The 14,895-nt window shown below is 45.8% G+C and overlaps 1 protein-coding gene across 2 annotated transcripts in view; it reads right to left on the bottom strand.

Moving 5' to 3' along the window:
- The window catches only part of ARHGEF33 (Rho guanine nucleotide exchange factor 33), a gene marked incomplete at its 3' end in the record, with an annotated part of 48,073 nt that overhangs the window by 3,903 nt on the left and 29,275 nt on the right, over nt 1-14,895 (bottom strand). For both annotated transcript variants that reach the window (XM_082851873.1, XM_082851874.1), the window contains exons 11-15: nt 13,731-13,814; nt 12,004-12,152; nt 10,820-10,984; nt 7,549-8,347; nt 3,712-3,851 (exon numbers count right to left, since the gene is read on the bottom strand). In XM_082851873.1, the coding sequence (XP_082707999.1) occupies nt 3,712-3,851; nt 7,549-8,347; nt 10,820-10,984; nt 12,004-12,152; nt 13,731-13,814 (1,337 nt within the window). The remainder of the gene's footprint in view (nt 1-3,711; nt 3,852-7,548; nt 8,348-10,819; nt 10,985-12,003; nt 12,153-13,730; nt 13,815-14,895) is intronic.

Genomic DNA, 14,895 nt, shown 5'->3' with positions numbered 1-14,895 from the left:
GACCCGGCATCTACCCAGGACAAATGTGCCCGAGATAGAAACAATCAGAGCGTCATCCTTTTCCCCAAATATCTTGGGCATTTTTCAGGATTTTTTTTGTTTTATGATGTCAGCTTGACTCTCCCTTTTGAATTCTTGTGGGTAGGAGCATTCGGCCCTCCCAGCCTCAGAGGGAAGAGAACCCTTTCTCAGGTTTTCTGTTGCATCTGGCTCCATGCCTAGCTTCGTCCCGAAGCAGCATTCTGGGTGGGTGGGCCCACCAGCCAAACAAGCCCCTATGGATACAAAACGTGTGTCAGCGCAGACAGGAGTGAGCCTCCAGAGGGCCGTGGGAGAGGCAGGCAGCGAGCCCCTGATGTGACACACATGGCTTTTCTGGCGCTGGTCCCTTTTGGGCCTCTGACGTGACTCCAGTACCCAGGATGAACCATGTCTTGAAGTCCCAGAGCTTGCTGCCAGCCTGACCTCCTGACAAATGGGAGGAGAATGGGCTGATTCTCCTTCTTTCTGGTTCCTCCCTGTACCTGTCCGCATGCCTGGCTTCAGTATGCAAGTTCCTACTAACAGCTGGGACCAACCAAGCCACTCACAATTCTAGACAAGCATCTCGCACAGCACGTGCATATAATAAAGGATGTTCCATTAATGAGAAGAAACGAGGGTTCTCATCTGAGTTAAGAGCCACTGACCTTTCTGTGCTACACTGGGGCCTCCCTGCCCTTCGTCTCTACTTCAGAATAATGGAACAAACTTGCCATGGTTCTTGGATGAAAATACTCAGGAAAAGCTACTGGAGCTGCTCCTTTATCCCATGCCAAGTCCCCAAAGTGCCCACCGCAGCACCCTGGACACGAGGCGATAAGCAAGCATCACATGATGGTGCTCACAGTTCTACACAAGATGTAAAAAGCCAGGAAAGCCTGCCAGAGGGAGCAGCCATCTGTGTGGCGCCACCTTTACTTCCATCCGTGTAACACTTCAAATCTGAAATACAAAGGCAGTACCAGGATTGGTGGCAGCAGTTGGATTGATGCAGGAGGCACTCATCTATGAAAAAGGATAAGAGGACTCTGGCCCTCTAAAAAGGATCCCAAAAAGCTGCAAGAGGGCTGAAAGCAGTTAACCAACATGAAAATCTGGAGAGTCCACAGCAAGTGCTCAGCACTGAACCAAGGGCTGGGGGAGGCTATAGAAAGACAAAATCTGGTCTTCTACATGGTGAGTCTTTAAAATTAGAGGTCCCAGGCCACATTAATTTCTTGTTTCAGGTGTTAAAAAGAGGTGATCACCCAGACTGATCTACAACAAAGTCAAACTACAGATAAAGCAAATCTCAGGACTAGAAAGCACTCAAGTGACAATGATCTCCCACCCAGTGTGGCAATCCCTTTCACAGCATCCCTGACCAGGGTCATCTAGCTTCTCCTTAAGAGAACCCACTCCCTCGTGAGGCAGCCAGCTCCAGTTCCAGGCAGCTGCATTTTTAGAAAGTTCTTCCTCTTACCCATTGCTCCTAGATACAGAGAGGACAAGCCCACTGGATACAGAGAGGAAAAGCCCACTCCCTCTGCCTCAGGTAACTGGCAGAGTGTTTTCTTGCATCCCTGAAAAACGGGAATTTGTAAAGGAGCCATGGTGGATCCATTACTCATTGCTTTCTAACAGACAGCACCCAGTCACTATAAATGGCACTGGGCAAAAAGTGGCTGTTTTCCTGGGAAGTACTGTGGCTTAAAAATAAGTAAAAATAAAAAGATAGGCTCAGGGCTTCCCTGGTGGCACAGTGGTTAAGAATGTGCCTGCCAGTCCAGGGGACACGGGTTCGAGCCCTGGTCCGGGAAGATCCCACATGCCGTGGAGCAACTAAGCCCATGTGCCACAACTACTGAGCCTGTGCTCTAGAGCCCGCGAGCCACAACTACTGAGCCCGTGCGCCATAACTACTGAAGCCCACGCACCTAGAGCCCGTGCTCCACAGCAAGAGAAACCACTGCAATGAGAAGCCCGCGCACCACAACCAAGAAGAGCCCCTGCTCGCCGCAACTAGAGAGAAAGTCTGTGGGCAGCAATAAAGACCCAACGCAGCCAAAACTAAATAAATAAATAGATAGATAAAATAAAATAAAATAAAAAGATAGGCTCAAGCAGTGTCCTTAGGAGTTTGGAGCCCTCAGAAGATTTCAGAAGCCTAAATCCCAGGGTCAGGCTGGAGAGCTGTCTGCCTCCAGTTCTCTCCACCCTGTCAAACCTGTCAGTAGGGGGCTCTCCCTCCCAATGCAGGCGGCCCAGGTTCGATCCCTAGTCAGGGAACCAGATCCCACGTGCACACTGCAACTAAAGACCCGGAGCAGCCAAAATAAATAAATTTTTTTTTTTAAAAAAACCTTACAATAGGTACTGGGTCAGGAAAGATCTAAATCTATGATCCTAGAGAGAGGGGAACAATTCTCAGCTCATTGCCCCCAGAATAAAGCGGATCTAGCAATAGTCATGCACGCACGGGGCTACTTTAGCAAAACTGTAAGGGGACTCGTGGAGTGGGGCTGTCTCACTGCAGTAGTTTCTCCCCCTTTCCTTCTTCTTCCAGTCACAACAGGTGGGCCCAACAATCAGAGACCTACTAATCTCAGTACTACCCTCCCTATCAGAGAGGAATTAGACAAACCATCAAAAAAAGTTCTCACTCCAGGCCTGCCCCCAATTCTTCCATCAAGACCATTACCTAAATCAGGAGAAAGTGATTTCCCTGTGCTTCGTCACTTATCAGCAGCTCTGTAAAGTCAGCCATAGTGTCTTTAACTTTTCCATCCACTAAAATGGGAAGATTTACTGTTTAAAACTCACTTCAAGAACCTCCTCTTCCAAGAGAAACTAAGTAGCAGGCGAAATCTCTCTAAGGGAGAGGGAACAGGCCTGAGGACCAGTGGAGAGAGAGACAGCCGTCTTCCAGGCACGCGATGGCTGGACTGGAGACCCCCCCCCCACCATCAAATGCTAACGCTCAGCTCTTTCTTCTTACATTTCATGCTGGGGTTTGGCCATGGTCTCCCAGTCTGCGAGACAGTGCTAGTAAGTGCTGACCGAAATGACAGATGGGTGATTCCACACAGCAAGGACCGAGAATCTTAGAAGGATCACAGGAGGGAGAGGCCTTGTTTTTGCCTCCTATGGAGTATGGAAACTCCATTAAAGTGATTTTTTTAACTAGGACCCAAGCCAAATCCATTCAATCATTTCTGCTAGGGAAAACACTGGCAGAAGTCCCCAGAAATATGCACTAGCAACCAGGATGACTATAGGCCCCTACAGGCAGAAGCGCTGTGATGCCTTAGAAAACTTTCCACAGGTGGGGAGATCCTGCTGGCGCACCCATTACACCCAACTCCAATGGTGGATCCCACTCCTCCCAGCCAAAGGGGATTTCCTAGGGGACCTCCTCTGCTCACTCCTCTCAGAACACACGACTTTGGGAACAAGGAAGTAGGGCTAAAAGACAGAAGCAGCAGAGGACAGAGCTGAGTTTGCTTTTACTCTACGGGATCACAATGAGAAACATCTTCACCTGGCAGGAATCGTGGCTACTGGGTGCAGGCACTGAGCTTGAAGCAGTTGTGTGAAACCAGGCTACTTGATACTTATTACTGTTAAAACCTCAAGACTTAGCCCACAGGGAAATGAGTTACAATGCTGTCTTGTCTAAGGGCTACTCACTTCTTTTTAAAGAGCTTGCGGAAGGAGCTGCGAAAGCCCCCTTTCTGGTCTTGCCTGGGGTTTTGATCGCTGAAAGATGTTTGTTCACTTTCTCTTTCTTCCTTTGGACAGAATCTCGTGGCGTCTTCTAAATGCATCTCCTGAAAACATAAAAGAGGGGTGTATTTTTACTCTTTTCAAAAGTTAATGTTGATCCTGACTATGGGACAATTTTTTTAACTTGTCACTTTCCTCTCCCACTCCAAAAGGCTAATGGCGGGCACCCTATTCCAACCAAAGCAAACCTAGGCTAATTAAGAAACCAGTAGTTGAAAAGAAGATAATTTTCTGCTGAGTGTAGAAGTATTTTCTACATATCAAGGCAAATAGTCTAGAGTAGGGTTATGATATAACAATAATTAAAGATCAGGAAATAAAGGAAGATTAACTTCTTCTGGCAACAATATTGTCTTGCTGGAAAACCAGCAGTAGTCCCCTCATATCCCTGGCTATGTTTCTCTTTCTACAAAATAAAAAAGTTTCTTGATTTTCATACTAGTTTAAATTCGTGTTCCTAATTCTCCACTTTAGACATTAATGATGGAAGGAGTTTTTGAGAGGTCAGATCTATTTAGAAATTAATGTCAACTCCTATTTCCAACCTGCACGCATGCCTTTTACAAATCTTAATCCATGCTATTTACAGTGTAAAGTTAAAATAAATTAAAAGCAAGCCTCTATCTTTTGTGAACTCTCTAGTTTCTTTTTAAAAAGCAACCTAAAATAGCTACTTAACTTTGAACCAAAAAGAGAAGCCGAGAAGTCAAAGCAAAAACCATCGTGAAACGTTCATGAATTGGATCGGTGAATGCTTGCTGATAGAGAGCAAACAGTGGGGACAAATTTTTTTCAGGAAACATATGGGTTTGACTTTGAGACCTTAACTCAGGGTTGTAGTAGCAGAGCTAGAGAGTCTCTGAGATTCTATGAAGATTCATAACTAAACCACGGAGATCAACACCTTAATGGCTTAGTGTAGCGTTCTGAAAGTGTGGTCCTGGGGCTACAGGATCAACTGGGGCCTTTATTTAAATGTAAACTCCTGAGCCCCAAGCCAGACTATCTGAACCAGAATCTCTGAAGTTAGGCCTAGAAAATCTTTTTGCACACTTAGATTTTGAAAACCAGCAGTTTAAGGTATGTGCCAACCCACCTGCACCTAATGTTTGTATGAATCACCTGGGAATCTTGATAAAATGCAGATTCTGATTAAGTTGGTCACGGGTGGAGCCCAAATCCTGCATTTATAACAAGCTCCCAAGTAATACATTTACTACTAGCCCAAGGACCATATTTTGAGAAGTGGGCTTTTAGGGACGTTTTAGGACTAAATCTATTAATAGTTTTAGGAAAATCTTTCTGTGGAATCATCTTGATAATATCTTGCATTTGTATAGCATTCCATACTTTACGAAGCATATTCACAAACTTTATCTTATTTGGCCTTATCCTCACGCAACCCTGTGAGGTAGGTATAGATTGTCTTATTTCACAGATGAGAAAACTGGAGGCACAGAGCAGCCAAATGACTTGTCCAAAAGCACACAGCTCTCTGGCAGCAGAGTCAGGACTAGAACCGGGATCTCCTGACACCCCAGTCAGGTGCTCTTTCCACTAAAACATAGTGTCTTCTTTCTTGACTCTTAGAGACAGAACACTAAAGACTAGGGTTTGGTTGGCTCTGAGGGCAGGGGTGGAAGATACACAGAGTATATTTGAGGAGTTGGAACCCTAGGAACTTTGCACATCTCAGCAGGAAAGAGCTGATATCTTTCAAGATGGGGCTTTTGAAGGGTTAATCTTTTGCAACTAAAACCCCATCTCACTCTGATTAATGGTTTTTGTCTAGCAATTGTTGAGCTTCCAATTTTTCACACATCAGCTAGGGAAAAAAAGACATTTTTATGAACATATGAAATAAAAGCATTCTTTGCAGCTTAGACTATACTAGTTATAAGATTTTGTATGTATATCTCTGCCCATCCCAAGTCTCTTTGAATTGGCACTATTATTTCCTTTCTACTTCCCTTGTTAATGAACTTTTAAACTTTGACACACACCTAACTTTGATTTGTCTAAGAAATTTTACCTAATAGAATTTTATAAAGTTTAGAGTTGAAAATCAGAGGCAGAAGGAAATCTGAGAATCCTGGGGAAACTCAGCAACCTTAGCTGGGCACACTAAGGCGTTTCTGCCCTCTCAGGTAGCAGACACAGACTTTGATTTCTGGAGTCCAGGTGGGCGGCAAGCTCCAAGGCTCTTCATGTTCCTCTGGCCTAATGTCCACCACTCCCACCTGGGACAATATTTACAAAGAAAAACTCACCCTGCCGTTTTTGTAAAAGGCCCATGAGCCTTTTTTCATATTTCCCTACCCCTCTCTTCACTTACCCAACTTTCAAGCAGCTTTTAAAATTGAATTCAGACGTTCAAACTATCTAGGAGACTTCTCTGACCATCATCACCTTAGGAGGGTTTAAATACCCTCCCATGTGCTTCCACCGTTTATTATAATTCTGTGTTTATGCGTCTCCTTCCTGGGCTAAGCCAGTGGCCTTGGAGGGCAGAGACTGGATGCCGTTTATTTTTGAACCCTCAGCACTTCACACAGAGCCTGCTGCGAGGCAGGTGCTCAGTGTTTGCTGAAAAATGAATAAATGAAAGGAGTCAATGATCTTCGATCTCTTCCCATTCACTTGGAAATAGAAACAGGTGGAATGCAGGGCCCTCATTCCTGGGGGAAACCCTTTCTCACCTAGGCAAAGGATCCCTAGTGCTGGATGCAAGGGATACGTCGTGCAGGTAAAGGCAGTCCTGGACTGTCATTTTCAAGATGTATCAATCAATACAGAGTTGCCCTGTAAACCCTAACCACCACTTCTAAAATGTTTTAACAGGAAGGATGGGGGCACAGGTCAAAGCTACACTGTTTACTCAGTTTAATCAGAAATTGCCTTTGTTCCAATCACGTGCAGAGAAATTATTTGCTCAGGAACTATTAGTCCTTTCATGGATGTGTATTTAAACACCTCTTTAAATCTCCCAAGGCTTGCAGACTCCAAGGTTAGACATCAAAATACCAAACATCGATATAGAGGCCAAAGAAGGTGTGTTTGTGAGTCAATGCTTCCTTGACTATTTTGCGTTGTCCTCGTCCCACTGGAGTCTGCCAAGTAAGGTGACACCCTTTTCCAGGCAAAAGGAAAGCAAGCGGTAATGAACTTTGCAGTCAATTTTGCAGGGAGTCCTCAGTGAGAGAGGGCAACTTGCCTCCTCCCTAGCTACAAACAAGGGTGCAGGTCGGGGAGTACAGTTGGCTGGCACACAGGGCTCGATATTTTGAATGTGTAAACAAGGGGTGCGCCTAACAGGCAAAGGAAGAAACAGACAGGCCTGGGACTTGCGTGCAGTGCCCTGCAAGTGAAGTGCTGCTGGGAGGTGCCACAGCTTAAGCCGCAAGGCAGAGAACACCTCTAACTCTTTCACTTGGGGTGGGGGTGGGGGGCGTTTTAATCAGGTCTACTAGGAGTCCTAGTCTTTTGGTCGTCCTACATATATAGGTAAGGCATGCTCCTGTGTCCTAGCACTGCAGAGTGGGCGCTAACGCTCTCCTCCGAGGGCCACTGATAGTCAAGCCTTTAACCCGGGCTCTCCCTCAACATCCTCGCCCAGCCCGGCCTCTGCGCCCCCGCCTGGCCAGCCTGCTTCCCCTCCACGCTAGGTGAGCCCAGGCTGCACCCTGGAGATCTAGGCCCGGGGCTGCCAGCGATGTGGGTTTGGGGTCGGTTTTACTTTACCCTCCTTACTTCCAAATAGGTCTGCTTTTCGCTTTGGGACCTCTGTTGGGGAAAGAAGGTTCTGGGCGCGCCACGGGCGGAGGAGGCCGAGCCGTGCGGCTGCGCAGCGCGCTCGGCCTTGAGCGGCGCGCGGCCGCCGCTGCTGCTGCGCGTGCTATAGAGGCGCGGGGCCACGCCCTCGGGGGGCGGCGCGCGCGGGAACTCCTTGAGCGAGCGGCTCAGCGGCTTGGCCTTGCCGTGCGCATGCGTCGCCGCCTCCAGCTTGTAGGCGCTGCTGCTGCCCGCCGGAGACGTCGCGCTTTTGGGCAGGGGCTGCAGCGGGTGCTCGGGCCGTTCGGCCTCCACGGCGAAGCTGACGGGCCGCAGGAAGCAGATGTCCAGGCTGGACTCGGAAGAGGCGGGCGAGCAGTTCTCGAAGAGGGCCGGCGCCTGGAAGGGCTCCTCGTCGTAGGGCGCGGGCAGCGCGAAGATCTCGCCGCCGTATTCGAACTCGTCGTAGGCCGCGGGCACGTAGCCGCGGGCGTCGGGCAGGAGCTCGGCCGGGGCGCGCAGGGAGCGCTCCACGTTGCCCAGCTGCTCGGCCGGAGAGGGCTCGAAGTCCATCTCCGGGATGGCCTGCAGGGGCCCAGCGAGCGCCTTCACGTCCTGCTCGGCGGCACAGAACTGCCCCGGCGCCAGGAGGCTCTCAGGCCTCTCGTGCTTTCTGCCCTCTATCTCCCAGTCACTGGGCTTTCCGGGCTGCATGCTCTCCATCAAGCTTTGCTGTTGTTGGCTTTTCTTCACTGGGGGCATCAAATGTCTTTAAAGGGGAAAGAGAATACAAAACAAGCGTGCTTACGGTTTGTTAGTGCACGCCTCTCACCGAGCAGCGCAAGGCCGGGACCAACACACTGCCTGCCGGATACCGCTTAGGTGCAAACTGCCGACTCCCTCCTCTCCGTCCCTCCCAGCCGCCTACGTGTGTTACCTACCAAGCGCCACAGGCTTCTCAGATTAAGGAGTCCCCACGAGCCCTGGTCCCCCAAGTGGGAGAGTGAAAATGACCATCTGTGAAGGGGATGCCGGAAGTACCTGTCTGAGACCAGAGACACTGCGCAGAGATGGCTGGTAGGCCAAGGATGCTCATCATTCCCCATGTGGAATCTCCGACCCTTCCCACCACTTGTCAAGGCCCCAAGGCACCTCTTTTCTCTCTTCTCTCCCTTTCTTGCCCTAGCAGAGTCATGTAAAATCATGGAAACAACTTGTGTTCAACTCGTGGATTTTAATGCTTAAGAATTAATTCCCAGATGAAGTAAGTGGAGTACAATCTTGATAACCGTTGAATCTGAATGTTGGTGTGTGGGGTTTAGTGTCCATTTTACTTTTCTGTATGTTTGAAATTTTCATAATAAACTAAAAATTCCTTGTGGCTATAAAGCATGCTATATAAGTCGTCTCAAACTTCCACCCAAAAAAACATTACTGAAATGAAAAGGCTGTCACTTTGAATATGCCCAATTTCATGCAGGGTTTTTTTGGTTAATCATGGATAAAGAATAACATTGGATGCTTGGATAGAATACCCATCAGATTGGATGTGGTTTGCCAGTTCTGCTGGAATTGCCAGACAGATGTGAGTGGACTACTACACACTGACCCAAGCTGGTTGTGCTAGTTTATTTATTCATACTTAGTTCTACCACAGAAATGCATAAAGAATGCAGTTGTAAATGCTAACACTGAGTATCTTTCTCTGGTGGTCTTAAGATGAAAATTAGGTCTCACATTGACAGAGGTGAAAAAAACAGTAAAATGAAATATTGACTTGAATTCTCTTTTAACTTGGAAGACTCTTGTTGGGTTTTTTTCTGGTTATGTTTCTAGCACAGAGTGCAACGGCAGCCATCTTCTTCAGTCTGGATATAATCTCTAGGGATTTCTTTTTTTGGCTGTATTTGTCTCACTTCAAAGTAGAGAGTTCTGTCACTGTTCTAAGAGCTGAAGTGATCCACAAACTAAAATTCCACTTCCTGTCTCCCACTCCCCACTCAGGAAAGGTATTTTTTTCTGTAAGAAGTTCTCTCCTTATAGGACTTCCAGGATTTTCTCTATAGTAAGAAAATCATCCTGGGCTCTATTTATAGAAAAGTGAATGTCTCATAGGTTTTCAGAATGATGATAAAATTTCTCCCTTCTGCCTCCACATTTGCACTTCCATCTCTCACTGACAAATGTTCTCAATTTTAAGAGATAAGGGCAGAAAGCAAACAGGATTTATTTTGTGTTTGATCAGTTGCTCCTTCCAGTGACTGTAATTAGCATTCTAAAAACTGTAGGGATTAAACATTGAAGTAATCTCAACTGCCTACCTCTCACTTCATTGTAGTTTTAGAAAAGTAGCTTCTTGCATGATTTCTAAATTTTCCTTAAGATAATAAAACCCAAAGTAGAAATTATAGTCTAAGGAATTAGTTTTATGAGAATTGTCTATATTTGGTAAATTGGGGGTTTGGATTTTGAGTTTTGGTTTCCCTTATTCTTCCAGAAGTCCCAGTTTCAAAGGTGGCCAAGTTGACATCCTTCAGAGGTAAAATGAGTTCCAGATATGTAAATAGCCTAATTCTTACCCTAAAGATCATCAAGAAGTTGGCTGAATGATAATCCAGCTTAGTGTGCGAGAGGGTTGTGTGCAGTGACTTTAAGAGACTGTCAAATCCATCCACTGCCCAGAACAGCTTTCAGAGAAGCTGTCATAAGAACAGAGGTCATGAAGTCCCTTTCTGAAGAAGCTTCAAGGAGAATTGGGAAGGGCTAAACAACCTTCTTTCTGTATCATCTCTGACCTATTTCTCATCCTCAGAGCCCAGACTTCCTCTGACCCCTGACTGGGAAACCTTTTTCTCCACTACATCTTTTGTAGACAGTAAGTGGATTCCCACCTTTCTGTGGGGTTGTAAAATGCCTTCCTGTCATCTTACAGCACTCCCTTCCACTCTGTCATTGTCCAAACCCAGAGAGACTCATGCTGTAGGTGGAGGGTGGTTATGTGTGATAAAAGTGTTGGGAGTAACCTCCAGCCTCTAGGCCTGCTCTTTAACATAAGTACCGTCCTCTGGGATCCAAACTTTGGGTCAGCTGCTTGCCTGCCACATATGGACCTGATGGGGCAAGAGGGAGGAAGGAGTCCTGTAGGTCATACTCCTAATACAGGCTGGCCTGCTACCCCCACACAGGCCCCCTGGGAGGCGAGGGCATTGTCATTAACCTTTCCACAGTAACAGGTGCTTACGTGACAGCAGGGCCAGAACTGGGAGCAGGAGAGTAGGGTTGCAGCATCTCTTCGGAGTGGATCCCACTGTCACGGACAGCCTCGGGGCCTGCAGTGGGAGAAGCATCTTGCCCGGCATTTGCACACTGGGAAGCCAGCCCTTTGTACAGCTTTGCCATGGATGACCTAATGGAATGGAGGTAATTATTCTCAGGGTCTACAATGGGAAATCAGCTCTGAATACACACATTATACCAAGAAAGGCAGACTATTTCTCAGATGAAGCTCAGCTGTGAAGTTCTCGGTCTCTCCAGGGCTCTCTACAAACCAGGTTGCTTACATAATAGAGCGCAAGCTGGATGCTGGGTAGGAGTAGGGATGCTGATTAATTGGCTGAATTGAGTTTGGGGGTGAGGGGAGTATAAGGAGAAGTCATCCGTTAGAGAAGCCCTGGTTTGGGACATAGCATGTTTCACTGGTGTAAAGCACGCACAGAAATGACTCTGTTTTCCTCATTGGATTGGGATGAGGTTAAAGGAATTCCAGGTTACTAGGAAGCTTTGTTATGAGTTGCTTCTGTTCCCTCATAAGCCCAGATTTTCCTTAATCGGTCCTTCCTGTTTCCTCTTAGTGTGAAATCCTTTCAACCACCACCCCCTCCCTTATTTGTTTTATTTTTATCCACAGCACTTAAACCATCTAACTTATTTATTAACTGGCTACCCAGGTCTAGAAAGTAAGCTCCACGTGGCAAAGATTTTTGTCTGTTTTGTTCTTTGCAGTATATTCAGTTTGCTGAACAGTGCCTGATATTCAATAAGTGCTCAGTAAATATTTCTTGAATTAATGAAAGAAATCACATTCTGGCCTTTAAACTGCAACTTTAAACCTGGCAAGTTTAGTGAAACAGCTATTTTTGAGGTGGTTAGCAACATGAGATAATAGAAGGTCTGCATAAGCATTAGAGTAAAAGTGCTTATTTTTCTAAATTAATTTCCACCAGGTAGTAAGTACCTCCCTCCTGTAGCCAACCTGGTCACCTCTCTTCCCTCCCCTGCTCTCTCTTCTCTTCCGCCTCCATCACTGCATTTCAGCCGCTTTACATTCAGTGTGGTTACTTGTGACAGACACTCACATTGACCGTCTGTATCCCTGTTCTCAGAAACCTTTGATCAGCCCTCTAGACTGCACCATCAGAACCTTACTTCTTCAGTTTTTTCCGTTTCTGAATAAGCAAATCCTCATTGCACTGAAACAGCAGGGTGTAGTGTGAGATAAATACTCGCAGGCGTTGAACACACACAAGAAGTAGGTAATAGTCAGGGTGTTCCTGCTCTGTGAACTTCAGGACGTTCTGGATGGAGGAAAAAAGGAAGCAGCATTGCATAGTTAGAATGAAAAGTTGTTTCGTCTCTTCTGTACCTTGCCTTGATCTGTTGTGAGAGTTGGGTAGCCATTTAATCAAAATGATGCAAATGGCCAATTTAATTACAAACTGAAAAGTCAAACTTGCTGTTCTCTTTGTCCATCACACCAAGGGAAAATAATAGTCACTATTGCTCCTGTTCGAGTTGAATTTGAACATAATTCCATCTGAAAAATTAGAAGGATCTACTAATTAGATCTCTGACGTAATGGAGCCATTCTAACAATTACTGTCTATAGGCAATGCCTTATAACCCAAAGGAGTCAGACCAATGGTGAGAAGGTCAGGCATCAAGGCTGGAAGTGAGAGGATGTTTATGATCAAGCCTGGCCTAGTGGCCCCTCCTGTTACATTGCCTGCTGTGCTATAGTGGAATGTGCATGCTGGTTGGATTTGGGAAAGCTAACAGTTATTGAGCGCTTCCTATTGCCAAGCACTAAGTCCTTTACATTATTTTCTCATTTAATTTTTACCATAACCCAGTTAGATATATGCCATTGTTACTCCAATTAACAAATAAGGAAATAAAGGCACAGTGAAGTTGAGTAATCTTCACTGGGTCACACATCTAATGTGTAGCAGAGTCAGGATTTGAACTCAAGTCAGACAGCAGAATCTGGGCTCTTATTTACTTACTTACAACCTGCTTGCAAGACCTGGGTTTCAGGCCTATATTTTTTCACTGACCAGGTGTCTTAACTTGGGCAAGTTACTTCTTTGGGTCTCCATTTCCTTATCTAAAAAAATGTTAATAATGATACCTAGTTCATGGGATTGTTGAAAAGATTAAATTAGATAATTACTGTGAGAGAATAATTTTAAGATCTAAAGCCACATACAATTGAAAGTCTTTTTAATATTAATACTGGGCTACTTCTACCTGAGACAAATCCCAAGCATTTCTGAGATGCTTTCACTGAATTACTTTAGAAGATCAGTCAGCAATTAAACCAGAACAGGTGGGTGGTGGGAAGAAGAGGGGCTGGTAGGGGTGTTGATGAGTCTCTTTCTCAATTCTACTGCCTCCAAGATGCTACAAACCCTGCGGGAAAATGGTGTGAAGAAGTCAGCTCATCAGCTTCTCCATGCTTCTCCTGTGACACAAGACATAAGCACAATGTATTGTAGACTCTTGGACGCAAGCCAAAAGAAAGTAGTAGTCAGGGGTGCATTTAGATGGCTGTAGAACCAAGGTGGAAGGGACTGAATAGGTATCCAGGGTCTGGCAGGAGCTGCCATAGAGAGATCCTGGATCAGCATAGGTGTGAATTGCTGGTCAATGAAGGTAGAACTTCATTTTTGGCGTCACAAGCCAAATATTTTTAGAGAATGAGATTTTAGCTCATACCACAAGGTGGAGATGGGGTGAGCATAACAATCTAAATCATTTAAACACTTCTTAGAAATATTAATGATTCCTTGACCCTTCACAGTGTCTTTCATTGGAAGCCAAAAACACCTGTTTAGCATGAAAATCAGTTTAGTGGCTTGGCCAGCCATACCTACCTGCAGATGTATCAGATATTCAGGGATGCGCTGAACTATGTGAAAAAACAGTGTATAGATGTCAGACTTAATCTCTTCATCACCCTGAATGAAAGAAAGTTGGAGTCAGTCTTCAGCGTCCCCCCAGCTCTGGCTGTCAAACCCCAGAGTCAGTTCCCCCAGAGTAAGAAGGGTTTACTCTCTTCTCTGAAGAGAATTTTCTTCATCTAGAGTGTCGGGCAGCATTGATCTGTTGGGGGACATGCTCAAGGAGACAACTCTTCTCTAGCAGGGAGCATGTCATACACTTCTTTAGAATCCACCCAGGTTTCCCAACGACTCCCTCCTCTTCCCCACCCTCCAACACCATCTTAGCACAGTGGGCATTCAGTAAATTATATATGAGTTGACTAAATTCATTAAGGTTTTTCAGCCAGTAATCTTTACAGTGGTTTACGAATAGGCACTAAGGGTGGATTGGAGCCTCATGAGAATGGGGAAGGGAGTATGATTAGAAACTGGTCGGCTGGCCTGGCAGCAGGAAACATGCTGGACTTTTTCCATGTCCCTTCCCCTCCTTTCCCTTACTCAAATATTTGCTGAGTGCTAACACGTGGTTGGTATTGTACTGGGTTGGGAGCAGTAGGGCGTTGAAGTAGAAAGTTAATGGAGCCTCTCACCTCTTGTGAAACTTGATTAACTCTTAGCTTTAGAGCTCCTGATATGGTTCTTTTCTATTGACCTAAAATAACTAGAATTGTCTTATATTTATATGTGCTTATTGAGCACCTAATATATCATTGCAGAAGCGATACTTAAAGCAACATGACTAAAGCCATTTTATAATCTTATAAACTGACAGATACAGGATAACATGAATTTAATATTCAGTTCATATTGTCTGAGCCTGTAAAACCCAAAACCCCTCAAGGCAGCAAAGCTGCAGTCTGAAGATCTCTGCTTAGAATAGCTGTTTACTTTGTCTGTATTTCCAATGGAATGGAACAGAGGGTCAGCAAGGAACAGCAAAGACCAAAGCAATGGCACTGATCCTTGAGTGGGCTCCTTTAACCCCAGGGAGGAATGTCAGTGGCTCTGTTCAAGCCATTCCCCAGCCTGGAGAACAAGCTCAGAGTGCATGTGCTGTAGTTTCTGGGCAGATGAGCAACATCATATAGTTACACCA

The sequence above is a fragment of the Leucopleurus acutus genome, assembly GCF_964270905.1.
Source record: "Leucopleurus acutus genome assembly, chromosome: 12".
In the NCBI taxonomy this organism is placed as follows: domain Eukaryota; kingdom Metazoa; phylum Chordata; class Mammalia; order Artiodactyla; family Delphinidae; genus Leucopleurus; species Leucopleurus acutus.
Note: the sequence above shows the minus strand (reverse complement) of the source record. Positions and strands in the feature narration are given on the sequence as shown.